Below are 26,427 nucleotides of genomic sequence, written 5' to 3' on the forward strand. Positions count from 1 at the left end.
TTGAATGAGAAGTACAGAATATTTCTATGTGCATAAACATGCATATTTTTGCGGTCTTGTATTTGACATGTTCATATATAGTTCATACTTCCCCTTGTAGTTGTAGGTAATATGTTAAGGATTTGCCTGGGATTAATAATTTTCCCTGTCAAATATCATGATATTTATCATAGAATGGTCGGTGAATACTTTTTTTCCAAGCACATAATTGGCAAATAAATATGACCGATATACAGGACTGTCTCAGAAAATTAGAATATTGTGATAAAGTTCTTTATCTTCTGTAATGCAATTACAAAAACAAAAATGTCATATATCCTCGATGCATTACAAATCAACTGAAATATTGCAAGCCTTTTATTATTTTAATATTGCTGATTATGGCGTACATCTTAAGAAAACTCAGAAATCCCATCTCAAAATATTAGAATATCATGAAAAAGTCATTTTTGTTTTTTAATTGCATTACAGAAGATAAAGAACTTTATCATAATATTCTAATTTTCTGAAACAGTCCTGTATTGATAAAATTAGATCATGTGGTTGATTTATATGTAAACCACGCCAGAGCCACTTCTGACAGCCTGGAGAATTAAAAAAAACAAACAAAAAACAAAAACAAAACAATGTTAAAAACAATGTTAATAAACAAAAGCTGCTGTGATTTCTTGTGGTTTGATTGTTGCGCTTGCTTCGTCACGGCACAGTGGCGTCTTGACAAGAATGCAAAGCAACATTAACTGGAAAGTCCAGTCCTTTTTCCTTGTTTGATGGTTTAAGAAACTGACGGAAGTGAGGTGCAACACTATTTTTTGGGGGGGGGGTTCAATTTTTCCTTCAATGAATAGTGCCGCACCATGGGCGTGGCTTTGTGGGCAATTTACATATACCAAAATATGATTGGATGATATTAAAACGGTCACGCTGCGGTCAACCAGTAATCTCACATGGAACCTCTTGAAGCTCCGCCTTCGCAAACACTGCAACAAGTGCATTAAGATGCTTGCCAAGTAGCCTACTGAAGAAAGACTTCTTTTAAGTGGAATAATCAGCGAATGAAGGGAATTGTGCGGAGGAGCACTGGAAGAGAGCTGAGGATTTTTCTTTTTAGTTTACTGACTACCCACAGCTTTTGCCGATTCGCGAAACTCAAAAGCGGGCAGCTCACGCAATTCACAAGTTTTATCAGTGAGCTAGCTGAAGTTGCTAGCCTGGTGCGTTAAACAAGTCAGACAGTCATTTGTCGCAATATGTTGCGGTTATCGTAGCGGCAACTGCTGCGCACCTCTTCAATTTTGTGTTATTTATTTATTTTTTTGATTCCGTCACGCTTTCTCCCGATGGACAACGAGTGCGAAACTGCGAGTTGGAGCTCACAGAAACCCGAGCCACTTTATTATGACTGAAAAGCAAGAACAGCTGCTCCGTTTATGCTTGAAAAAAGATCATAAGGACAACATCAGCAACTATGAGCAGGGTGAGTGGCGCTTTTTGTTTCTCATACACCTGGGAGAGATTTGCTTGGACGAAAGCTCACCATGTGTTAAATTGCAACAACCTGCCCAGTTTGAACGAGGTCTGTTTAATGTGTCTGTTTTAGAGAGTTTTCTTTGCTGTCTTGTTGTTTGAAACGGGACCAAAGGGAGTTGCTGTGGTGCATTACAGCCCTGGTTGTTATAGTGATGTGGGAGATGCCAGGCTGTACGGGGAGCTGCTGAAGGAGGGGCTGGGGCCCAGCTACTACAAAGAGCTTTATGGCTAAAGAAAGTTAATTAATGCAGAAATAAATAAGCAGTTTGACCTCGAGTTCTCTATGGTCTTAGTGTGTAATCCCTCCGCAGTTTTCATAGACTACTCATTTAGCTGGTAGATAATCTAGTCCATTTCTGAAGGGACAGTGTTGACATCGTTACACTTTTTCTTCCAGTTCATGGACTGCATTGCGTGGCTTCCCAGATTTGGTTTCATTCTCATTTTAATTGATTAATTATAACTTGCGGTCTCAGTGTCACACACTCCCCCACGGGACTCATGAGGAGATTTAACAATCACAGTTTCCATAATCTCGAGTCAATCTGCTCTTTCTATAAACAGCAGACTATAAATCGAGGCAGGAAAATCCAAGACCTATGTTTATTTCTGTGGTTTTTGTGTGCGCAGTAGTTTGATGACTTTTAAAGTACATAACGACCAAAAACCATGTGTCTGTATTGTAAATTTAGCAAAAATACAAACTTACGAACTGATGAATTATTATTGTCGGTAATGACACTTGGAACTGTACTGTCCTGTGAGTGCTGTGTCCTGTGTGGTGTTTGATTTCTGGCTGTCTGTCTTCTGACAGTCCACAGGAGACTCGAGAGAGAGAGTGGTGACACTCCCTGGCCTACTGTACCTGTGCTTCCCACGCTCTTTAGAAAGGGGTGTGGTGTCTCCCATTCTCCTTTCTTCTTCCGGATCAAAAATAACGAATCAGGTCAAATATGAGACCCAAACTGGTAGTGCAGGTGCTCACCTTATCCAAACGAGAGTACGAAAGGTTCATAAAAATGTCAGGCTCGCTGCCACATGGTGCAACAAAGAACAGGATTACTGTGTTGCCGGGTGTTTTTGAATTGTGAAGTGAGCGTAAAATAAAGGCACATTCATCATGTACACCGTCGGAGAAAATTTGTCCTTTCTCTCTCACTTCTTTTTTTCCCAACTCAGTCACTCCAGTATGCACGCAGACCAATTTCCTTTTGCAGTGACGCAGCAGGCAACCTGGTTGGCTGTTTATGAGCTTTTCAGTGTCACTCTCAGTCAGTGCTGCTGAATAGCCTAGTTGTCTTACTGATTAGGGTATCATGTGTAGATGAAACCAGTCCTGAACACAGACTGGTAAAGCTCCACTAATCAGATTATTACTCGGATGGACAAGGAATATGCTATACATACATACACACACACATACAAACTCTTAAGTCCCATACATTACTCTCATGCAGTAGACTTTGAAACCTTTCATCTTGGCTCTGAAAGATGTCCTTCTTTTCGTAAACAAGGAGCCAGGCTACATACCTTTTTTTAACCTGAATTCACACATTTAATTTTTCGAATCAGCAATTGTGCAGTACTGCTTATACAACCCTAAACATGAACTAATCTTGTTGAAAGACAAAATGCAGTAAAACTTTTGAAGCCCCAAACATACACCCTATGGACGCAAGCATCAAATCAAACAAATAATCGTTGAGTTCAGGTATTTCTTCTGCTCTGTTCATACAAGTGCATAAAATCCAACTCTGAACCACGCAGTCTACATTTACAAACATTTGTGAAAGAGTTTATGACTCAGAAGAGGTCAAGGAATTCAAGCATGGTTCTGTCACAGAATGTTGACTTCTCCATTAGTTTAATAAAGATTCCTCAATGATGTTTAAAGGTCGAGTGTAAGTGGTATTATCAGAAATGTGCTGCATTTGGGGACAACATTAACTTTGCTAAGAAGAGGCAAACCACATTAAGTCACAGAGCAAGACTCTGAGGCACTTCCTCTGGGAGTATCGTCATTGCAAAACTGCTCCAGCATATTTCACGGAGTGGATTTCAGTTGTCAAGCTACAACATGCAAAACTTACATCACACAGAAGTGCCAGATAAGATGGTGTAGAACATGTTGTCACTGGATTCTGAAGCAGTTGAAATGACACAGTTTAACCGACAAGTCTTGGTTTGGTGGTCACCCGGAAAATATTTCCTGCCTTACTGTAAGATTTAGTGGCAGCGGGATAATGGCATTGGGAGTGTTTTTGGAGGGTTGGCTGACCCCCGACCCCCTGCACCCCTGAGTTCCATTGAAGAGAAATCTCATTAAGACATTTGGACAAATTTGTTTGACGCATCGGGGGAGGTCTTTTGTAGTCCAGAGATTGTAGAACACTGGGCAGTTTTTTCTATACCAAACTCAACATCCTTAAGATGTAGAGGAAGTTGATTGATCCACACACATCCCCTTGGAATGAGCTGGAATGGCGATTGTAAGTTAGGTCTCCACATTCAATATCATATCCTTATCGTTATTACGTTATAAACCGAAATCTTGTTGAAACACTTCCCTCAAGTTTCAGTTTTTAAGCTTTGAAGGGAGGCATACTCCATGTCTAATGGTGCGATATGGATGTTATAAAATCATGTAGATAATTGCCCTGTTTCTTAATCCCTCTGTCACATGATGTTGTTTCCAGTATAGTTTATGTAGTTATTTTCACACACAATGGCTAGAAATATGAGCCAGCCTGTTTTTAAAAGTGTTAGTCAATAAGGTGTTTGTGAGACACATTCCAAAAGTATTTCGCTTGTAGGTTTCATGTTGCAAGGGAATCAGACAGGTAGTAAAGTGACAGCTTACTAGGAATGACGACGTCGCTCCAGGCTGGCTGTGTCTGTCTCCAAGTTAAGTCCTGGATAGAAAATGACAATTGTTTATTTGCCCTTGATACACCCTGTCCGGTTGTCTGGTGTTTTAATGCTCAGTTTATTCTTACCCTAATGAAATTCATCTCAGCCTTCGGCAGGACATATTTCTGCAGAGGTGACCTCTTAGTAGCAGGTCACCTATCATGCAATTATGACTTGTTACATAACTGTCTGGGTTCAAGCCAAACAGGAAGGGAGTCAATGATTTAAGTGCCTTCCTCCCAGTTCAGTGTACGCTACACACAATTCCATGCTGCACATTATTAGAAGGGATTCTCAACCTCATTGTGTGTGTGTGTGTCTGTGTGTGTGCGTGCGTGTGTGCATGCGTGCTCTTGTGCATGTGTTTGTGTGTGTGTTTACATGCTTCAAGCCCCTACCCACTAGACATGTTTATGTATCTCAGTGCATGTTCATCCTTGTCTCTTGAAATGTAATCAGAGGTTGGCCCCGGCTGGTAGAGTGTGTGTTTGTGTGCCTGTGTGCGCGTGCACCCTGGGAGGGAGGAGGGTGACTCCTCCCTGAGCTCTTAATTAACTCTGGTCCAAGGCCTCAGAGCACTGCTCCCATTTACCACTTAGAAGAAGGAAATCAGCGTAGTGGATATGCCGCTCATATTATGACCGTACAAAGAAGACAGAGGAAAGTTCAGTCAAAATTACCAACCTTCAACTACTGGTCATGCTATTAACATTTGCGTAAGTAAAACTTTGCTTAACGTGCTAAATTGTAGATACAAATGTGGTAGACGGTTATTTTTGTTGCATTTTATCTGTAGGGCAGTAGTTTATCATTTTGAATTTTAGCAGAAGAAGGGAGCCTTTGGCCTTGAAACTCTGAGATACCCAATAAATGAAAACATGTTAGAATAACGCTGTTGCCCCGGTCTTTTCAGTGCAATATATTCTCTTTACTTTGGTTATTTGATATTACTTTAAATCTTTGGATTAGTCACTACAAATGCGCACTTAACTTGTCAAATGGTGACAGAAAATATGATTATGACTGTTTATTTACCTGTTTTTACATTTATCATTAAAAACATCATACTGACTCAAGACATTAAAGCTTACATATTGAGACACTAAACAGTCTCTCAAACTAAGGAACTAATGAGATATAATCTAATGTATTTTGTTTGTTTGTTTTTTTTCTTTGTTTGTTTTTTAAATAATGATTTCTGTTTTGTCGGACGCTCACACCCTGTATCAGGTTGCTTTGGAATCACTGCTCTGCCAAAAATTAGTGACTGCCAGCTGGCTAGTGACAGTTGGCGCCTAGTGTGGGGATAAGCCATAGAGGTGGTGAAGGATAGCACAGTTGGTCCAACGACTGATAATAAGGTCAAGGTATTGCAAACATACAAGTGAAGCGAAGACATTCTTCTTCTATCTGCGTTAGAAATATCTGAGTTTTTTGGCTGAAAAGTAGATGGAATGATTGACCCTGTCTTTTCTTGCAACTTCTGCTCCTCTTGATTCCTCAAGTGACTGAAGAAGAGAAAGCACAAGCAGACAATTCTGCTCAGAAAAAAAGTCTGAAAGTAGAACATTGTTCACGACAAATGTTTATTGTCTGTCAACAGTGGTGCTTGGCAGTGATGGCGCTGTGTTTACACAAGTGCTTGGAATGATGGAATGGTTGAAGTGACAGCAGATTCCACAGTTAGGCAGGAAAAAAGCAAATCTGCTCCTGAAAATGCATAGTGACTGGGGATATGGGTGTATGTCAGGATCCCAGTTTGGTCAGAGCCAGGCCAGATAATAATCCGCAGCAGTGCTAGAAAACCTACTGTTTTCCATTTTGTGCGTGTGTGTGTGTGTGTGTGTGTGTGTGTGTGTGTGTGTGTGTGTGTGTGTGTGTGTGTGTGTGTGTGTGTGTGTGTGTGTGTGTGTGTGTGTGTGTGTGTGTGTGTGTGTGTGTGTGTGTGTGTACTGTATAAAATGTTCATTCAGAGCACCAATTTAGGAATACAGTTTGCATACGCAGTTACCTTTTACTATAAGCATTCACATAATTACTCAATGAACATTTTGACGCTAGTCAGGTGCAACTTTTATGACATTTGTGAACATTTATGGTCTGTCTACTCTGTAACTGCTGTAACTTTTGTAATAATAAAAGGAGTTGATCTTATTAGATAAAAAGATGGTTACAGGTTTTTTTTTGGTCAAATTTAAGGTATTTGAACATATGGCAATATATTTTGAAATATTTTTCAGTGTACCCTGCTATCATGATAAAATTATATTGTTGTGTGGGAGTCCAAAAGATTCATTTTAACAGAAATTTATGGCAGGTAATAAAACTCAATTTACTATCTGGTGTTAGATCTTTTGGTAAATATCTCATCTAAACTTTTTATTCTCCTACTTCTCAAATTACTAAATGTACTGTTCTTTTTTGAGATTCTGATATTTTCTCACAAACAGCCATTTGAAGTGAAACCAAAATAGTGCTTAATGTTTTTGTCAGAGATGTTGTTACTTAGCTTACCAAATTTGTGCAGAATATGTTTGAAATTTGTGGGGAAAAGAATAAAAATATCTTTGTCATCTATATATAAATAAATTTTTTTCAATTGAAATAAAACTGTAGGTCTGAGGTATACATGTAGTCATGCTGAATTGGCATCATCATACTGTTTGTTGCTTATTGCTGCAATATTCAACCATCCAGTCAAGTCAAGTGTCTTCGTATCAGCAAAAGTCTTTGATTCAATCATCACAGCAACTGGAAAATACTGAGAAATTTGAAAAATATAGAATGCTAACCACTCCAGTTTGGACACAGAATTATATATGATGTTCTGTATATCAGTGTCCAAAAGGAGTACGACTACATCATCTGTGTAATTTGACAAAACTGGGCAATTTATTGCATTAATCACAATGGATTAACAAGTTTCACTGCTTAGTCATGCTCAGAAAACCCTGCTTCAAAGGCACAGCTGCATTAGCCACCACTCTGAATCTCTCTCTCTCTCTCTCTCTCACTCTCTCTCTCTCTCTGCCTCACACACTCACACACATACACACACACACAAGGATAAACTGAACTCAGCACAATACTACCCCGACCTGGGCCTCAGTTCCCTTTTGACTTTGAAATACAGCACCAAGGGCAAATGAACCTAGTGTTCTGGGTGCACACTGGGAGACATCTTTATATTTATCTGTGACTCTCCCTTCCTGCTCCCAACTCCTCCTCAATACAGAGGACACTGAACTGTAAACACACAAAAAATTCCCTTACTCCTGTCCCCTCAAGTATGTTCATAACACTCATTAGACTGTTGTTCCTGCACAGAAATGTTTGTAGTTAGAGAATACGATTCATCATATAAGTAGTTTTACACACCCTACAAGTGAGATCTTTGTCTGATCTGCTTGATGCCCAGTCATCAACTGCAATTCCATCCTGCAACCCCTTGAGTACTATCTATGATTTTTTTTTGTCTAATTTTATTGTCATTCATTTATACTGCAGCATGCAAAGGTCACTGACTGTTACTGTATTTGATTTTGCAGGTAGAGCAAAGGGACAAAGTCTTGTCCACAAGCGAAGACTCTCTCCCTTGCCTCCGCCCCTCTAAAGCTGACCCGCTGATTCGGAGCCGACCCATCAGTGATATTTACCCATTCCATATTCATACTGAGAAAAGTGCTGTCCCCTATCTGGCATCAAGGTGTGAAGTCCAGGTCCACCAACCACCTGCAGGCTCTTTTGCTGATGAGAGCCATTTGAATGACATAAACTCTGCCTGGTCAAACCCCGTTCTAGCATTGTCTGAAGAAAAACCCCAATCTTCAAGAATTATGAGGCTTTTTTCTAGCTCAAGGAAAGGCTGCAGCCCCACATCTGGTCCAGTCACTGAAGGCCCTTCTTCTACCCATAGCACTGATACAAGCAGCAACCCCCAGGCCTGGTCTGCATTACCAGGACTTGGTGTCATGGACTCATTCAAAAAGCTGCGCTCCTCTGTGCTCCAAGGAATCCAGAATAGAGGGGCAAACAACCTTGATGGACAGCACGTTCATTCACCAAGTCAGGAAATGGCAAATGGCTCAGCTGTCTCAAACACTGGCCTTTGCCAAGATAATTCAAAGACTTCAGACACTCATGGCGTGTCTAATGAAAACTGCATTGACCAAAATGTGGCTGTACTGAGCCAGTGTGACTCAGACATTGATGACTATGATGAGGAATACAATGAAGGAGATGGTCCTCAGAGGAATTCACGCTTTTCCAGGAGCATCCGAAGAGCATATGGGGCAGGCCGTATTTCTTTATTGGATATGGGTACTAGAAAATCAGAAGGTTGTTATACAATTGAATCTGCTGACACTCAGAAATTGGCCCAACAGCCTAAGTGCATTGAGCAAAGTGAGAATATGAATGAGAACACAAATGTGAGGGTATTGAGGAGACTCAGCAAGAGCGCAGAGAACCTTCACATATTTAAAGCATCTTTCAGACGCAAAGCCCCCACTCCTGATCCCTCTTCACCAGAGGCCGAATCCCAGAGGAGTAATTCATCTAATGGAACCCCGAGCATCCAGAGGACAGCAAGTGCCTCCTCCATGGACCTGCAAGGTCACTCTGTTGCTCACAGAAGGAGCCCCATGAAGGCTAAGGGACCAGTGCTGAAGCTAGTAGGGAGTGTGACTGACCTAAGTGTCCGGCGGAGGCGCAGTCCCTCCCCCAGCCCTGTTTCTGCAACACCCATGTCGTCCCTCAGCCGTCTCCATGACGACTATTCCCGCCGAGTGCCTTGTCTCACACCCAGTGAGCGACAGCGCCGACCCTCGCCTGTAAGAGGTCGGGTGATATCTTTGGAACACACCCCACTAGTTCATCCACAGCTTGAACACGATATCAGTCCACAACAGCCCCAGGGCCCCATCAGCCCGGTCTCTTCTACAGCCCCAGAGACCATAGAACAGACTTCATCTGACATATCTGCTGCTTTCAAATCTCTGGCTGTAAACACAATAGCAGAGTGTCATCAGTCTTCATGCAACCGAAAAGAGCCTTCACAAAACCTTGGACAGACTGAAATGAGTCCACTGTCAATCGAGGTAAGGGAAATATAGACAGTAGGAACATGTTTTCATGCTTGTGTGTGTGTGTGTGTGTGTGTGTGTGTGTGTGTGTGTGTGTGTGTGTGTGTGTGTGTGTGTGTGTGTGCGTGTGTGTGTGTGTGCGTGTGTGTGTGTGTGTGTGTGTGTGTGTGCGTGCGCGCTCGCATTTTTTGTTGTTGAGCAGTCAATATTGTGAAAACTATCATCACTATGGTTCAAACTGTACCATCTTTACCATCGTGTGCTATGCAGCTGCTCTGCTTTCTTTGTTCAAGTTGTGATTTATAAGTTGTTGATGAAATGCACAACCACTAAAAGACATAAGGCTGAAAAAAGGAAGATCCAGGTTCCAAATTTCATTTCTCGGTATTGTTGGTTGCTTTGTGTTCAGGTTCAAGGTTGAGTAGGAAACAGAGGAAGGGCTAGATGTAGTTTCTGATGTTAGCCAAGTTATAAGACTTTGAACCTTAGGGAAATTGAGAAATCACTCCTTGAAGTAGTGATTTATCAATCAGTCTTTGAATCCGGCATGATTCTTGCCTGCTGAGATAATCTCATGTCAATGGGATACTTAAAACAGTTGCCCTCATATGCTTACCTGAAGTATTTGTCTTTCAAAATGTTCCCTTAAGTTTATTACAAATGACTTAGATGCAACTTTGTTTCACCATAATTTTTCTATATGTTGTGTGTTTGCCCTCTGTGTGATGTATTGACTTCTGCTGTAGTGGGGTCACATGTTGAAGCCAGCTGGTCAGGGCTACCAGGCACACTGAAGGAGAAAGCACAGTTAATGATTAGGCTTTGTTTATGATTAGTAAGCCTTGCGCAAAGCAGCTCCATACTCCAGTTCCTGTGAATGGGGAGGCAGCAGTGACTGAGTATGTCCCCGGCATGCCTCCCCCCCTCCCTCTGCTTGAAGCCCAGTGGATCAAAGTCCAGCACCATGGGCACTGGGCCTGGATCAGCTAGCAGCACTAGCTGGTGGACAGGGTCATAAACATACTGCTGGAAACACCGAAGAACATTTTGGGTTTAGAAAAAGACTTTATCTTTGAGGATGGAAAAGAAAAGTCAGATTTCATCACTTTAGAAATCAAGGGACTGAGAGACGTAGGTTTGTATGCCAGTCTTTCACAATGGTGCTTGTCTACTGCGTGCCTTTCCAATGTATATGTCGGGGACCAGATCCAGATCGTGACAACCAAGAGGTGAGGGTTGACGTTCTGTAAGTTACTGACTTGAGGACTTGGAGCAATAATTTCTAAATGAGTAACCATTTACCAATATTTGGTAGTATGATAACTTTAGTACGATAACATTTAATTGTAAAATATTTGCACAATTTCTGCAGCTGTTGTTATTTGAACTTGATAAGCAGAGCATTGTGAGAACAGGAATTCTTTCATGTACTAATGGAATTCTCATGAGAAACCGAATGACTTTTACTGGGATTGTTTTTCTCTGACTTGTGATTTTCACGTCCGATACTGAGAAAAGATTAGTTTCTTCTGGGAACTATTTAACTTGTAGTGCCGTTTTGAATTGTTTAGGGCTGAACAGGTAAGCTAGCCGACAGTCTAGACGCTGAAGCTTTCTAAACTGTATCCTTTATTTTTTGGCCTATTGAATATAACGTTTTGTTGTTGCTTTTTTATTTCCCCTTCTGATTCTTAGATAACATCTCATTGTCAAGAGCAAAAAGTACCTCTCCAAACAGAAAGCATTTCTCCAACTACAAGCAGCTGTACCCCTCCTGTATCCCCTGCGTCCCTCCCTGGCCCAAGCATATCACCCACCGATGCTGTCACAGCGTCCATAGAAGCGTCAATCAACCCAAGACGAAGGACCAGGCGGCAACGACCCCGACCTATCTCCGACTATGGCCAACTCATTTCCGCAAAGCCCTCTACTCCTGAGGACGTGGCAGAAAGGACCACAAGTGCGTCACTGCAGAGGAGCTGTAGCACTAGCAATAGGAATGGGAATGATGAGAGCTCTGACAACTGCAGCTTGAATGGAAATATTCAGGGCAGAAGGATGCGTCCTGTTTCAGTGGCGGGAGTTGCGGATTTGTTTATGCCGGATGCTCAGGAGAAGGAGGACTGTCTTCCGTCTGTAGGTTCTACCAGTTTGAGTTTGGTTGCTTTTTTTAAGTCCTGACTTGATACAGAGGAAGAGACCTTTTCTGAAGTTCCAAAATCTATCTTTTCGATTATTTACAGCCCCATTCTCGGCCACCCATCCCGTCACATCAAGTGCCCCCCTACAAAGCAGTATCTGCGAGGTTTCGCCCATCAGCACTGTCCCAGAGCACCCCCATCGGACTGGACCGTGTTGGCAGGCGAAGACTCCACAGAGTCCTGAGTGGTGAGTTTCTGCTGTGTGCAAACCTTAAATTTAATCTGTGGGACTTTAAGTAATGTTGGTATAGAGTGAACTCACATGTGGCTTGTTGTGTTGGTTATTGAATCATTCTGCCAAAAAAGAGACTTCTTTGTCTCTCACACACAGTAAATAACTACTGTTTACTTTGCCTGTTGTAGATGGTGTGTCTGAGTGCCCAGCAGCACTTGATGACAGTGTCAGCGAGGAGGAGGAGGGTAGTTTTGATGAGCTCACCGATGTCACACCTTACCTTGAGCCCGGGGTGGAGCTTTCTGTGCTGCTTGAGGTATGACCTCAGATTAAAACACACTTATTGCTCTGCAGTTCTTGAGAACATGGTGAACAAGGCAGTGTATGGGCCTGTGTGATGTAACTTTTACCTTGTTCCTCACAAAGAGCCATGTGATCATGTTTTTGCACTTTTAGAAGAGGTTTGGCGACAATTCCACGCAACAGGCAACCACATCAGTGGCCACATGTTCAGGCCTAATCTTCCATGTTAGACACAGGCTGAGCCTACATGTAATTGTATCTCTATCTTATCTCTATGTTCTGTGCTTCTCAGTGGATAAGCTCTGGCCACACAGTGTATGCAGAGGCTCTTTGGGACCACGTGACCATGGAGGAGCAAGAGCTGGCTTTCAAGGCAGGGGATGTTATCCGTGTGCTTGATGCCACACATAAGGACTGGTGGTGGGGCAGAGGCCCTGACAAGGAGGCCTGGTTCCCCTCCAGCTTTGTCAGGGTAAGTGGACTTGCTGACCCCTGTGTTTGTCTGAAGTATGTTTGCTATCCAGCTACTACTGAAAAGATTTCTAAACTGGCTTTGCTCCAGCCAGACCTCACCAGCTCTCTCAACTGTGTGTTTAGAAGGTTTCTAACCCCGAGAGTCTCAAATGGTTTCTCTGGTCACCACTGGTGATGAACAATTGAGTCTTAATTAGTGAAAGCCTTGGTAACCATGGTGAAATAGTATGATTGGCGTATGGATGTTAACTTTGGAATTGCTTTTGGAGCTTGTTAGATAGCTACATGATGCTTCCATAGTGATGTGTTGCATTTCTGACCTTTCTAGCATTAATTAGAATTGCTGGTTTTAAGTATTGCAAGTGAATGTTTTGTTCTTCGAGTAGGTTCTTGCAGCAAAATATTTTAGAAAACAGAAAAATTCTGTTTATGTTACTTGTTAACGTTTGCATCATCTGCATTCCCCGTGCCTAATTTGTTTCAGGTACGTGTTAACCAGGAAGACTCTAGTGCGGGAAGTGTGGAGAGCGTGGTGGACCAAGAAGGTCCAGGTAACAGGGACACGCACAGGGAACAGATGAGAACCAATGTGGTGAAGGAAATTATGAACACTGAGCGCATCTACATCAAGCACCTAAAAGACATCTGCGAGGTATGAGAGCCTCTGTCTGTCTAAAAGAATGTGCAATTTTTTAAAACCCATTCAGTTAGTTACCGGTAGTTAGTTAGTAGAAATAATATGACAAAGCTATCAATCATCTTTATTTGAAAATACTCAGCCTTACTTGTCAGCCCAGCCTGACTTCTAAGTGTATCAATGTTTTTCTTTTGTCCTCAGGGTTACATCCGTCAGTGCCGTAAACACCCCGACATGTTCACTGAGGTGCAGCTGAAGACTATTTTCAGCAATATCGAAGATATCTACAGGTTTCAGAGACAGTTCCTTCGGGACTTGGAAAAGAAGTACAACAAAGACCAACCACATCTCAGTGAAATTGGCTCTTGCTTTCTCTTGCAGGTAACAGTCACATTCTGTTACAGTCACAATGATTTTCACAATGAATTATTCACAATGATTTTCAAGTACAGTTTAATAATAACATGTTTTCTTTTGTCCAAAAGGGGGAGGGTTTTTCAATCTACTCCGAGTACTGTAACACCCACCCAGCAGCCTGCGCTGAGCTGCAGCGCCTCATGAAGTCGGGCCGATACAAACATTTCTTCGAGGCCTGCCGTCTCCTACAGCAGATGATTGACATTTCCATAGCTGGGTTCCTGCTTACCCCTGTGCAAAAAATCTGTAAATACCCCCTACAGCTGGGAGAACTACTGAAGTACACCCCCAAAGACCACAGGTGCTTCTTGTAGTTTTGTAGTTTCACTGCTTTTCTCCCTCTGTGATACCAGTATCATAGGTATTTTCAGTATAAGTTAAGCACACGGCTTTATCTTATTGAGGTTTGTGTAACCGCAGTGAAATAGTGTGCAGCTTAGCCCTCTGACTTTGTGTAGAAAGTGATTTTGAAAGTGACTGTGGGTCCTCATGATACACCCACACTGATCACTAAATCACATTACATTACATTACAGTCATTTGGCAGACGCTTTTATCCAAAGCGACTCACAAGAAGTGCAACTCAGTCACCAAGATCCAAAGTACCAGTAGTCCAGTAGCTGGAAGTCAAATATATACATATATTCATTTCATCTTTTTGTTTTTTTTTTTGCGGCGTTGGGGGCTAAGTGCGATTAGTAGGGTAGTGCTTGGTGAAGAGGTATGTTTTCAGTAAATAGGTATGTTTTCAGCTCACAGCGAAAGACGGGCAGCAGCCCCGCTGTTCTGACCTTTTTTGGGAAAACATTATACCAATCATACCTTAAAGTGTAAAGAAGACGTGCAGATGAGAGGCTAAAAGTCTTCAAGAAGCAACACTTGAGTCCAGTTGACCTATGAATTACTTGCTTCATCATGGCTAAGAGGGAAGCAGTGTGCTGCTGTGATTTGTAATGTTCTGGTCACTCAAATTTCTTTTATTCCCTTTTAACGCAGCGACAATGACGGAGTGAGCAAAGCATATGAGGCCATGAAGAATGTAGCCAGCCTTATAAATGAGAGAAAGAGAAGGCTGGAGAGCATAGACACCATTGCTCACTGGCAGGTTGCCATTCTGCACTGGGAGGTGATGACCACTAAATATTAATCTTCATTTGTATATGTTAATAAGTGAATACTGATGGGGTTTATGTACATGTTTGAGCTTGTGTGCATTTCTCTGTATTTGTGTTCATGAAGGGGCCAAATGTGCTGGAGCGCAGCTCAGAGCTAATCCACTCCGGTGAGCTGACTCGCATTGTCCGGCAAGGTAAAATGCAGCAGCGCAGCTTCTTCCTCTTCGATCACCAGCTGGTCTTTTGCAAAAAAGACGTCCTGCGCAGAGACCTGCTCCATTACCGTGGACGGCTGGATATGGACCAGACCGAAGTGGTAGACCAACCTGACGGTCGAGACTCAGACCTGGGCTTGACCCTGAGGAACGCCATGCGCCTACGTGATGCTTCCACACTCGAGTTGGTGTGTGTGCTTTGCTGTAGGAAAAACCAGGACAAGCAGAGGTGGTTACAGGCATTTGCCAAAGAGAGACACCGAGTCAAGGAAGACCAAGAGATGGGTGAGATTTGCAGAATTCCTGACATTCATGATACAACACAGCTATGTTCTGTAGATTCCGAAGAAGAGGTAAACCGGTTGAAAATTGTGGAAAGAGGAAGTATTAGGAAATATTTTGATCTGAAGGCTTTGAATGTTTGTCTCTCGGCAGGGATAGAGATCAGCGAGGAGCAAAGAAAACAGGCCATTGTTAATGCCAGAAGAGCCAAAAACGGAAAGATGAAAGGTAAGGAAAACCTTTTTCCCCGTATTCCACTCCCCTTCACTTGTTCATTTTATTTAACCTTCCATGTGTTCATATTTTTTAGCGATTAGCTACTCTGGTTCTGTGCCACCACACCACCAAAACCTCCACCCACTTCACCAACGGCACGTCACCATTCCGACCAGCGTGCCGCAGCAGCAGGTCTTTTCACTGGCCGAGCCCCCAAAACGAAAGCCTCATCATCTGCTGTACAGCATCACCCGCAACGCCTTCTTTAGAAAATGATGTCTTATTTCCTCATTCGCTTCTCTGTCCATGTTTATTTCTTTATTTCTCCTCTGTGAATGTCAGTTGTTTTATTTTTGTGCCTTGTTTTCTAAGTATGTTTGTTTTTATTTCATGTCCAGTGCCTACTATCTGAAAGAGGCATATCACAAGTGTTAAAATACTGACTTTTTGTTGGTGTCTTCAAGATGCTGCTGCCCACTTCCTATCTTATTAATTTCTGCTGAAAGATGTTTTTACACTAATTGTGAAAATTTGCTTTTAAATTGATACAGTTTTATTTCACAAAGGCTGGAACCTTTTTTCTGCTGCAAGCCCTCAAGCTGTAAGAATATGTCAGGCGACACTTTCTCCCTCTTTATTAACAGTGTAAATAAAACTCTTGTAAAACAACATTTAATGTTGTCATGTTAAAGTTGTTTACCAACACAAATAGCACTTTATTTTTTTGTAAACCACTTACATACTTTCTTACAGATGCATGTTGTCCTTTGGGTCATATGTCATAAGACAAAGTTGGGTGAGAGGAGTTAATGACTGAAACAGTAGATCCGAGGATCCCTGTCACCACCAGGCTGCTCTCAGTTTCAGCATCACTTGTCTGTGCTGAAGGATCCGGTTTCGCGTAGCAGGTTGCCATCCATCACCCGCTCAGTGCGTCTGCATCTCAGCCAGGGTTCGGCGTTTGCCGCTGCCTCTTACAAACCAACAATTATTCTGAAGGAAAAGAGACACAGAAAAAAATATCACCTAATATGAAGTCTTAGACAGTATAGCCTGGAAGGGATGCCTGTGTCATGGACACAGAGTGCGAGGAGAACCAGAGGAATGGGGATGACACATCTCAGCAGGACGTTGCCAGCGTAAGTAACATAAGATGACTTAATTTTTATCCCAAAACTATTGACAAAAAACATTTATCAGGTATTCTGCTGCTATTCTGCTTGCTGCTCGTGTAAATAAGATATATGAATCTATACCCTATGGAAGGCCATATAGTGTTAGTTAATGATAGATTAACTGTCACTTGCATAGTATGGAATATCACACCATAAATAATAGATGTATATTGAGTAACTCAATGAGTGTGTCTGATGGTTACAGCTGTGCTTGTGTTTTCTGCTGACATCGCAAGCTATAGGATACGGAGGATCACCACAACAATTTATACAGCCAAGTGCTATATGTAGTTTTCTTAGCCACTGAATGCTATGCAAACACTTTCTCACCCAATCTGCACTTCAGGCATTGATAGGCATATAGTCCATCAGCTGTAATGTAATCTATTTTACCATGATAACACACATTGATAAGAGATGAATGGCACCAGCAGGGTTATGCGATCTCCAGTAATACAACCTACTGTACCCGTGATAGTCCCAACCAATCCTTGGGGGATCTAATACAACTAGTGAGGGAATAACCTTATCAAGATGCTCTTGTTTGTTCTTTTCAAATCATTAACCACATCCCTATTAGACCTCGCACGTCCAGAATAGCTGCACGAAAGGGCAAATGAGATTTACATCCACAGTGTTGGCATACATCATGGAGATATTGCTCCCATCCCTGTTTAATAGATCGCTGATGTGTCCGTGGAAGTGGCCACAGTGGACCACGCACTTAAGAAATTCTGCAGGAGGTACCGGAGACACAGGCGGAAACCAAGGGCCCTGCGGACGCTTTGGGCCCGCCTGCTGAACATCCAGCATATTGCCATCATCATCGCAGCGGTGGTGTTTGTGGTGGTAGTGATCATGTGGTCGCTGCTGTGGGTCTTCATTTGTAAGTATACTGTGTGCAATGCAACTGTTAATGCACACTTTTCACATAGCATAAAAATACATAATTTGGTTTCTAAATCAAGTACCACTGTGCCTTTTATTTCTTAGGTTATTAAGACTCTTTATATTACACTCACTTGCACTAGTTTAGGTACGCTATAGTAAATCAAATGGAGTATATAACAACAATAAATCCTGTTGTGAAATGCACAAGGTTCAGGAATCATTATGTAAACAGGTTTAACTTGCTGTTTATATAATTCAGGATTTAGAAAAAAATTACAACTATCCAGGAAGTTGTATAGTGCCACAAATCACACATCAGCCCTTTTATTACATTACTTCTGTCTTTTTATCCCCAAAACAATCAATTGATTTTAGAAAATGAGCTTTCTTGAAGGATAAATTTACAAAAAAGTGCCACTATTTTATTTTTTTTATCTATTTCTTTTTTGAAACAAATAGCCAAATTGTTGTATTAAATTAAACAAGAAAGTGCATAAAGGAAGGATGTGAACTTAAACACTGTAATCACTGTAATCCTATAGTTTCATATTTTTGTTGCAACCGAAAAATCACTGATTGACCCAACTGGTATAAACAGAAATATGTTTTATTCATTATTTTTCTGTAAATATGTGCAGCTATAGTTACTCCCAAAGAAGACTTGTGTTGTCATTTATTAGGTACAAGGTTGAGGTATGATATGCTGCATGCACAATATAAATTCTTTTCTTAGTTAAACGAGAAAGCAACACTGGAGCATATTTTGCCGGAGTGTTGCGCGTTGCCGATATAGAGTTTCTCCCAGAGTACCACCAGGCCGAATCCCATGAGTTTGTCTCCATGGCAAACAAAATACAGCACGTGGTAAGTGCCGGTTACGCCCTCGTATGTTTGATGAAAACGCTTTGATCGTCAGATATTGGGGATTACGTTAATTACTGTTGTGTTTCAGGTGAGCCATGTGTACAGGATGTCCTCTGTGGCGAGGCTGTACAAGCACGCTGTCATTTCAGACCTGAGGTGATGTCAGCCTCACTGTCAACACGCAGCACAAACACGCGCTGATACATAACTTTATCTATAATTATGGATGTTCAATTTCTTTCTCTGCACTCAGTAACAACAATAAGGGTGGTGTTTTGGTGCATTTCTGGATGGTTTTTGTGGTCCCTCGTTTGAAGACCCCAGCGGTATGCGAGGAGTGTTTAGGAGTCATTCTCAGAGACTCGATCCACACCAGCTTAAAAAACAGATCCTCTGTGGGTTTCCTGCTGGGTCTGCCTGTGGATATAGACTCCATCCTCATTAACGGTGGGTCCGGGTATCTCGGCCCTGATGGCTTAAATCAAATTTTCAGTCATCTTACTTTCTTTTTTTCCCACTTCTTACAGCTGTTCAACGCTCAGACTATACATCAAATGCAGCAGGTGGGCTGAAACTTGATACCATCAGTTATTCGTTTCACTCAGCTTGGGGTAGGCCGAGTTTTATGAGACGCTCTCTGTCCTCCCAGGTTCACAGTGTGTAGATAAACTTTATGCCAACCTTCCGGGGGCAAAGGTCCCTTTAAACGTCTTTTCGTCTTGGGGTGGCGTAAGCTGCCATGTAAAGCTTACAGCTGCCCCTGGCTCTCTGATCCGTCTGACAGTCACCTCCTTTCTCATTGAGCCCAGCGACTGTGTCAGCGATGGCCTGACTGTGTATGATGCCCTCCTGCCCATGAGAGGGCGCATCCTGCACAGGTGAGCCTCTGGCTGCCACTAGAGTCCAGATTTCTGACTTATGCAGGTCATAAATGCATGACCTATGCCAAGCTATGCTGCAAGGAATGTAAAAAACAGAAAATGCAAATGCCTTACAGCCATCTTTTTTATGACCTTTGCTGATCCTAAAGTAAATTCTGTGCTGCAGGCAGTGTGAGCGTGTGTCAAGCTCCTTCTCCTTAGTGTCAACCTCCAATGCCATGCTGCTGTCCTTCAGAATGACCAGTGGCAACAAGAGCTTCAGAGGATATTTTGAAGCCTTTGCTGAAGAAAGTATGTCGCATCTACCTGAATTATCTTCCTGTGATTCTTAAAGCTGAAAGAATTTTGTTATTTTCAAATTATCCAGCATCTGTTCTTGGATGCTCTTCTAAACAGCAGTCTTTTAAAGGGAACCCTGACTAAAAGGCAGAAATGTTTTACTGTAAGCACCAAGAATTGCTATTTTTTAAAAATTGAAATTTATTACATATTTCAACCCAGGGGTGCCGCCATTGTTGTACTAATGCAATGCATGCTGAGTTGGTGATGTATAGAGGTAACTCGTATTAACTTTGGCTCTTCGCTAGCGCTAATTCCGCTCGGTATTGTACAGTATATATGATAATAATGCTACATTGTTCTGCTTTTGGGTGCAATTTCTAGTTCAAGGGAAAAAAGGGACTGATGCTCGTCTACACTGTTTTCCAAGGGACAAGAAGAGAAGAAAGAAATGGGAAATTGCCTGTGAATTGCTTCCTAAGGCTCCGCCACTATGTTCTCACAGCTTCTCTCCGGATGCTTTGAAAACATTTAGCCGAGCTAAGCTGCTGAAAGAGCTCACGGGTGCTGCTCATTTTAAACGGGCAGTAAAGCCAAACATGGTGCCTACAGTTTTCTTTCACAAGCATACAAAAGGTCCTCGGGAAATGAGTGAAGCCTGCCTTAAGAAATGCCACAGGCAGGAGATGCAGGACATTCTCCTGCGGGGATGTCAACAACCTGCTACTGCAGAAGTAGCATCTGATGACAAAAGACCGGTTACCGGCACAATCATGGAGGAAGCTGATGAAGAGTCACACAGTCAGTCAGCACAGCAGCCCGTACAGATACTGTGAACAGGAGCTGACAAAAACTGGATCTCCTTACAACAGACGGATTCAGTCTGTTAACGTAGCAACAAAGCTGACGCACGCACACCAGCGAATTTTGCCAACTCTTGCCACTTCACTTCATTGTTCACTGTGAAGTTCATTTGGACTTTGTCTTCAGCTTTATCTTTGGGTTCAGATGGGAAAGGGTGCACAGATGGCATGTTTTTGCTCCGTACAATGAATGAATGAACAGGACCAAGCCAAGGCCCAACCTTTTGACGTCACTACTCAGACAACGTTGTAATGTTAAAAACAATGGCGGCTTACAAGTGACAAGTTTTGTTTTACAATTTTATACAAACTAAGATATGGCAAGACATTTTAATATCGTTTATATGTAGCTGGTACAAACATTGACATAATAGCACAACAACGTCTCGGTAATAAGGGATCCCTTTAAACTGCAGTATTCACCTTATCATTGTCGTTTTCAGCATTTATTTTATTTAATTTCAGAGTGCATGTCTCACATTGAGACCGAGTGGACACCAGAAGTCACCGGGCAAATCTACAGTCCCTTCCATCCCAGCTTGCTGCCACCTCTGTGCTCTTGCACTTGGAGGTTTCAGGTGAGGGTTCCGACTCAAGGATGTGTGCACAACTTCTGCCGCAGTTACTTTTTCCCAGCCTCTTTATTGCAAATTTATTTTCCATCCTTTGTCATAGACTCCCAGTTCTGCTCTTGGAGTTGCTCTGCACTTCCACAACTATGTGCTGAAACCGAAAGACATGAAGGGCTGCGACCTGGGATGGTGGAAGGTCAACGAGATCATGTATATCGCCACAGTGTGTTGAATATAAACTCAAAAGTTATAGTCGCCTTCAGAAAAGATTTCTTTTTCTCCCTTCTTCAATGCAAACACATCTCCATTCTCTGGCCAAGTCTCGCCAACATAGAAACAGACAATGAAATTGAGCAATGAGTGGAATTCCAAACTTTTAGAAAAGCTTTCCTTTTTGGATGACGGTGTACATACAATCCCTCAACAGTTTCTGTGGCAACTACGTGGGGCACCGAACTGTCTTTCGGATCAGTGACCACAACCCACAGGTGGAGTTCCGTTGCAGTTCGAAAAACTCCGCTCAGCCTTTTCAGGCATCTTACAGCAGCTACAATATCAGCCAGCGTAAGTGATTAAGCATTAGTGATGTACGCTTATGCACAGGAAAACATACAAGTAATATTAACTAACTCAAACAGTGAAGCTTAATGTCCGGTGAAAGCTGTTTTAGATACAAGACAGTGATGAGTGTGGAGAGTTTAGCTTATTAGTATGTATAATATGGATAACTTGAAATAGTTTGAAATAACATCAAATGAAAAATAATAATATTTTCTCCCTTTCAGGTAGAAGCTGCATATAAATCTGACCAGTCATGGATTATTACCCTTTCTTTTTTTTTTTTGTCTTTTTCCCCAAAACCACTGTCTTCCACCAGCCTGTCCTGAAAGCCACTTCCTGTGCTCCACGGGACTGTGTGTGGAAAAGAGCCGGCGCTGTGATGGTTTAGACGACTGCCAGGATGAGAGTGATGAGGTTTTCTGCTGTAAGAGGCAAACACATGTTGAGTCACACCATTAACTATAGTATAACTATAGTATTGTAATGCAATTCAATTGTGTAAGGTGTGTTAAAAAGGCAATATATTGTGTCTGATTTTGCACAAAATAGTTATTTCATAAAAAAATTGAAACTCATTGTCTGATTGGCTCATCCTTTAAGTAAATGCTGATATTTCTGTAAATTTGGATTTTTTTTTCAATTCAAATCCATACATCTGTTTATTTGATACATCTCCATTATCTTTATATTTTAAGTTTTTGTTAGTAGTCTCGCTGTTTTTTACTTATTATTGATCATTAACTACAGACATTCCAGTCTATCCATTATTTTCCTGGAACAGGAGTAAAGAATGACCTTTTCTTATCTCTGATGTTGCACTATTTACTTCTTTCCTCCACTTTTACCAGACAGAAGGTATTTTATTTTTGTGAGCAGTCTCAGTTGCCCACGGTAACAGAATGCCGCGTTGTGTCTCCACAGCCAGGCCTACAAAGAACTGCGGCGGCAAAAACCCCCTGCATCCCCTGTTCGTGTGCAATGGAGAGACGGACTGCACCGATGGAGCAGATGAGATCAACTGCACGCAGGGTAGAGGGTTCTGTCTTTCAAATAGGCACGTATGATAACATCAAAAAAGAAAACTCTATTAAATGTATCGTCTCTTAAGAAACCAGCTGCTCAGCAATCAGGTACCAGTGCAGCAGCGGCTCATGCCTCCTGAAAAAGAATGCGAGGTGCGACGGCATCCCCGACTGCAGGGACCACAGCGACGAAGCCGACTGTGGTGAGCATGGGCAGTAAAGAGTGCAAATGAAAACAATATTTGTTCAAAAATAGCAGCATCAATTATTATACAATTTCTCTTCTGCCTTTTTCCACATTTCTACCCTGCAATATTGCAGCATTAAAAAAACAGGTTTGATTTGCAATGCCTCACAATCAATTTTGTTTCTAGAAAATACCAACTTCACTTGTGAATTATTGCACACAAAAAACCCACCAGGCATCCAGTTCATCCATATGACAATATAGATCCTACCATCAGTCTGAGACTGTTGTTATTTTCTGGGGTCATCTTTAATTCTCATACAAAATGATGTTCCAGAAGTAACCCTCATCACTTGGACTTAAGACAAAACTTGAGGTGATGGCGTGACACAGTTGTTATTATTTAATAGAATGTCTTGCAGCACCCACTGAACCTGCTCAACTACCAAGACGGGCCGACCCCGCTGTGGTAGCCCTTTCTGTTTGCAGTTATTATACCCCGCTGGAGGTACACAGACGTGTCTGCAATGACTCACCGCTTCTGTGCAGCCAAACGCACGTGTGCACACGCACACAAACACTCCCACAATATTAACTTTATTAGTCATTTGTTTACAATGAAGCGGCATACTTTTCTGTCATGGTAAATAGCATAAATGGTGTCTGAGTAAAATATACATACAATCAATGTAGGAGCAAAAAAGACTTTTTATGCTGTAGTAACAAGTAAAATCAAGATTTTAAATATTCATACAATATATATTCAGTGTATGCCAGTTATTCTGCAATATGCATTCAACCAAGCACCCCCCCCTGAGTCTTTGAAAACCTTAAATAAAGTTCAACAGTTTTCCAGTCAAGGATAAACGCCGAAAAAATGTTCTGGTGTATTTTGTTTCATCAGAACTGTTTCTGGGTAATATTTCAGATATAATGCATTGACTATTGTTTTGATTTTACTTGAATGTAACCCAGTGGTTTGCTCATTTCGAGACGTGTGATTTTTCTATTTGCTCATTTCTCGCTCATCCTGATCAACAAGGCTGTCAAATCACTCATTACCATTCACGGCCAAAAATCCACAGAGGGCAGCAGACCAATAAGAGTCAAACACTGTGTCCCGCAGCCTGCGGCCTCCCCCCTCCTGTGGCGAGGGTAGCTTCTACCGTAGCGTCCCAACGCATTGTGGGAGGAGTCAATTCTATGGAGGGGGAGTGGCCGTGGCAGGTCGGCCTCCACTTCGCCGGTCACTTATACTGCGGTGCGTCTGTCCTCACCTCCTACTGGCTAATCTCAGCTGCCCACTGCTTCAGCAAGGAAAGGTCAGTAGCCTTCAGAAAACTGAATAAAGTGAGCAGGACACGGATTAGATGAACTAACTGTGTTTCACCAACACTTTTGTTATTGAAACAGAAGAATTGCCAGCGCATAATAATATGAATACATCTTCATTGTTACATGGCAAGCTAATTTTACTCTAAAATTCAATAATCACTTGTTTCTATTTAATGAATTAGCATGAGAATTTAATCCCTGTGGAGACCGTTTGATCAGACTGTGACCTTTGGCCTCGCAGGCTGTCTGATCCACGTCGCTGGAGCGCTCATCTTGGCATGCTGACACAGGGGAGTGCCAAATACGTGGCGGAGATCCAGCGGATTGTGCTGCACGAATATTACAACGCGTACACTTTCGACTATGACATTGCCCTGTTACTGCTGAAGAAGCCCTGGCCCGCCTCCCTCGGCCCGCTGGTTCAGCCCGTGTGCCTGCCGGGACCCTCCCACGCCGTCACGGGAAGCCACCACTGCTGGGTAACCGGATGGGGGTACCGCTCAGAGGAGGGTGAGTACTACAACCTGTGATGGCATGAAGGTTTTATAGATGCATTCAAGACGGACACCTTAGTGCTGAATTTGTTCAATTGTCCACATAATCTCTAATGATGGCAGGGTCCTGAGGTGGTCTGCATAAAGGAAGTGAAGTGAAATACAGATACTCCTGTCAGTAGAGTGTACTTTATGTAAAAGCTGCATGATTTCTAATTATACTCTCCAGTATGAGACCACAGTGCAAACAATTCCTGCATCTTGTTTATATGTATCATTAAAATTATGAAGCTATTTTAAAGGCCATGTGAACACTGCTTATTTAAAAAAGATTTAATATTCATTAATGAATGCCCATGCACAATGAAAACAAATACGAGCAAAAAGCAGTTCTGCATTTTATTAGAAAGGAGGATATGAGAAGTATATGTACTTAAAGGAAGCTACTTTTTTTTCATGAAATGTGTCTACTACTCAGCCTATCCCCTGTCAGATTTGACACATTCAAATAAGTGTCCACATGTGTCACTTATGTGCATCTGCAGACAAGGTGCTGCCCTCTGTGCTGCAGAAAGCGGAAGTGTCCATTCTGAGCCAGACCGAGTGTAAGAAGAGCTATGGCCCCGTCTCCCCTCGCATGCTGTGCGCCGGGGTCCCGTCTGGGGAGCAGGACGCCTGTCGGGTGAGCCCCTCGAGCACCCTAACCGCTCAAGTCAGAGGTCAAAGGATGATGATACTATTTCCACATCTCTCTGCTTTCATACTCATGAACTGCACCTCAGGGGGACTCGGGGGGTCCGCTGACGTGTCAAGCGCCGGGTGGGGGCCGCTGGTTCCTGATCGGAATCGTCAGCTGGGGGGCAGGATGTGGCCGACCGAACCTACCCGGCGTCTACACAAGGGTCAACAAATTTACCTCATGGATCCATGGCCACATCAGCTGAGGAAGAGGAACCTCAAGATGTTTTAACTCTCCTCATTCTGACATCAACCACACAAACTAATAGCTGTTTGCCAGGCTATTTGAGGCTGTGTCAAGTGTCAACTTCCATTCAGAAATGTGTTGTGAGTTTTAAATCAATACATGTTCAAGTTTGGACTCAGAAAAACGGCTGTTTTTTTTTACATCAAGGAAAAAAAAATGGAAAGTAGGACTGAAGAGGACCCCCATTCCCCCCACTACTGGGATTGAATACCCTGAGGCCAATCCAGAATTGTTCTAATATTCCTACTTTCATGCAGAAAGAGAGGCAATCATGCAATATCCATCCATTCATGCATTATCTATCACTCATCCCGTACTTAGGGTCGCAGGGATGGTGTAGCCCATCCTAGCTGTCATGGGGCGAGAAGCGGGGTTCACCTTTAACCTGTCGCCGGTTGATCTCAGAGCCACGTATATAGACATACAACCATTCACTCATCTGGGCAGTTTTTCCAATTTATTCCCGTTATCCTCCTGAATCTTTTTGTGAAGATGCAGCTATATGTAGCTTAGATAGTTGCTTGAGCGGGTATCCCTCCAATCAGAATACTGGCAGTTCGGTCCTCCTGTCTCCATGTCCAAGTGTACTAGGGCCAGACACACAAGCCTGGATTGCTCCTGAAGGCAGCCCTGCAGCCTATGTTGTGTGAATGTGACATAATATGAAATATATTTCCATAATTCATAAGTTGCAGAAATTTTAGGAAGGCATTTTAGAGTTTTTAATGTAATGGCATGTCTGAAGGTCTTTTCTAAATG

General features: G+C 42.3%; 2 protein-coding genes across 5 annotated transcripts; both read left to right on the forward strand.

Moving 5' to 3' along the window:
- The first annotated feature begins 1,028 nt into the window (after positions 1–1,028).
- On the forward strand, positions 1,029–16,228 carry spata13 (spermatogenesis associated 13). Of its 3 annotated transcripts, XM_086150389.1 has the most exons (14): positions 1,029–1,477; positions 7,989–9,539; positions 11,220–11,660; positions 11,768–11,912; positions 12,089–12,216; positions 12,496–12,675; positions 13,162–13,329; positions 13,516–13,695; positions 13,800–14,032; positions 14,728–14,857; positions 14,971–15,013; positions 15,101–15,346; positions 15,497–15,571; positions 15,654–16,228. In XM_086150389.1, the coding sequence occupies exons 1-14, from the start codon at positions 1,469–1,471 to the stop codon at positions 15,833–15,835; spliced, it is 3,711 nt and encodes a 1,236-aa protein (XP_086006515.1). In that variant the 5' UTR covers positions 1,029–1,468; the 3' UTR covers positions 15,836–16,228. The 3 variants fall into 3 exon arrangements, with proteins under 3 accessions (XP_086006515.1, XP_086006514.1, XP_086006516.1); XM_086150388.1 differs by having other exon boundaries at positions 1,031–1,477; positions 14,971–15,346; XM_086150390.1 differs by lacking the exons at positions 1,029–1,477; positions 7,989–9,539 and adding an exon at positions 10,481–10,753 and having other exon boundaries at positions 14,971–15,346.
- Positions 16,229–16,632: 404 nt separating this feature from the next.
- Positions 16,633–26,392, forward strand: tmprss7 (transmembrane serine protease 7). Of its 2 annotated transcripts, XM_086150391.1 has the most exons (18): positions 16,633–16,698; positions 17,416–17,620; positions 18,359–18,489; positions 18,578–18,645; positions 18,743–18,936; positions 19,017–19,052; positions 19,139–19,367; positions 19,537–19,661; positions 20,978–21,090; positions 21,188–21,294; positions 21,512–21,648; positions 21,962–22,069; positions 22,567–22,674; positions 22,754–22,870; positions 23,981–24,176; positions 24,431–24,699; positions 25,229–25,365; positions 25,466–26,392. In XM_086150391.1, the coding sequence occupies exons 1-18, from the start codon at positions 16,633–16,635 to the stop codon at positions 25,625–25,627; spliced, it is 2,508 nt and encodes an 835-aa protein (XP_086006517.1). In that variant the 3' UTR covers positions 25,628–26,392. The 2 variants fall into 2 exon arrangements, with proteins under 2 accessions (XP_086006517.1, XP_086006518.1); XM_086150392.1 differs by lacking the exon at positions 19,537–19,661 and having other exon boundaries at positions 19,139–19,323; positions 20,980–21,090.
- Positions 26,393–26,427: the final 35 nt, after the last annotated feature.

Source organism: Fistularia commersonii, chromosome 8, assembly GCF_037954325.1.
Source record: "Fistularia commersonii isolate RoL2024-O1a breed Wild chromosome 8, RoL_Fcom_v1.0, whole genome shotgun sequence".
NCBI classification, from domain to species: domain Eukaryota; kingdom Metazoa; phylum Chordata; class Actinopteri; order Syngnathiformes; family Fistulariidae; genus Fistularia; species Fistularia commersonii.

What these genes read in the sequence shown, in the direction of transcription:
- spata13 (XM_086150388.1), top strand. An exon ending in TCCCCTCCAGCTTTGTCAGG is followed by an intron (nt 12,676 to 13,161) that starts GTAAGTGGACTT and finishes AATTTGTTTCAG; the next exon opens with GTACGTGTTAACCAGGAAGA. An exon ending in ACCTAAAAGACATCTGCGAG is followed by an intron (nt 13,330 to 13,515) that starts GTATGAGAGCCT and finishes TTTTGTCCTCAG; the next exon opens with GGTTACATCCGTCAGTGCCG.
- tmprss7 (XM_086150391.1), top strand. Translation starts at nt 16,633, where the DNA reads ATGGACACAGAGTGCGAGGAGAACCAGAGGAATGGGGATGACACATCT. An exon ending in TGAGATCAACTGCACGCAGG is followed by an intron (nt 22,675 to 22,753) that starts GTAGAGGGTTCT and finishes TCGTCTCTTAAG; the next exon opens with AAACCAGCTGCTCAGCAATC. An exon ending in CAGCGACGAAGCCGACTGTG is followed by an intron (nt 22,871 to 23,980) that starts GTGAGCATGGGC and finishes TGTGTCCCGCAG; the next exon opens with CCTGCGGCCTCCCCCCTCCT.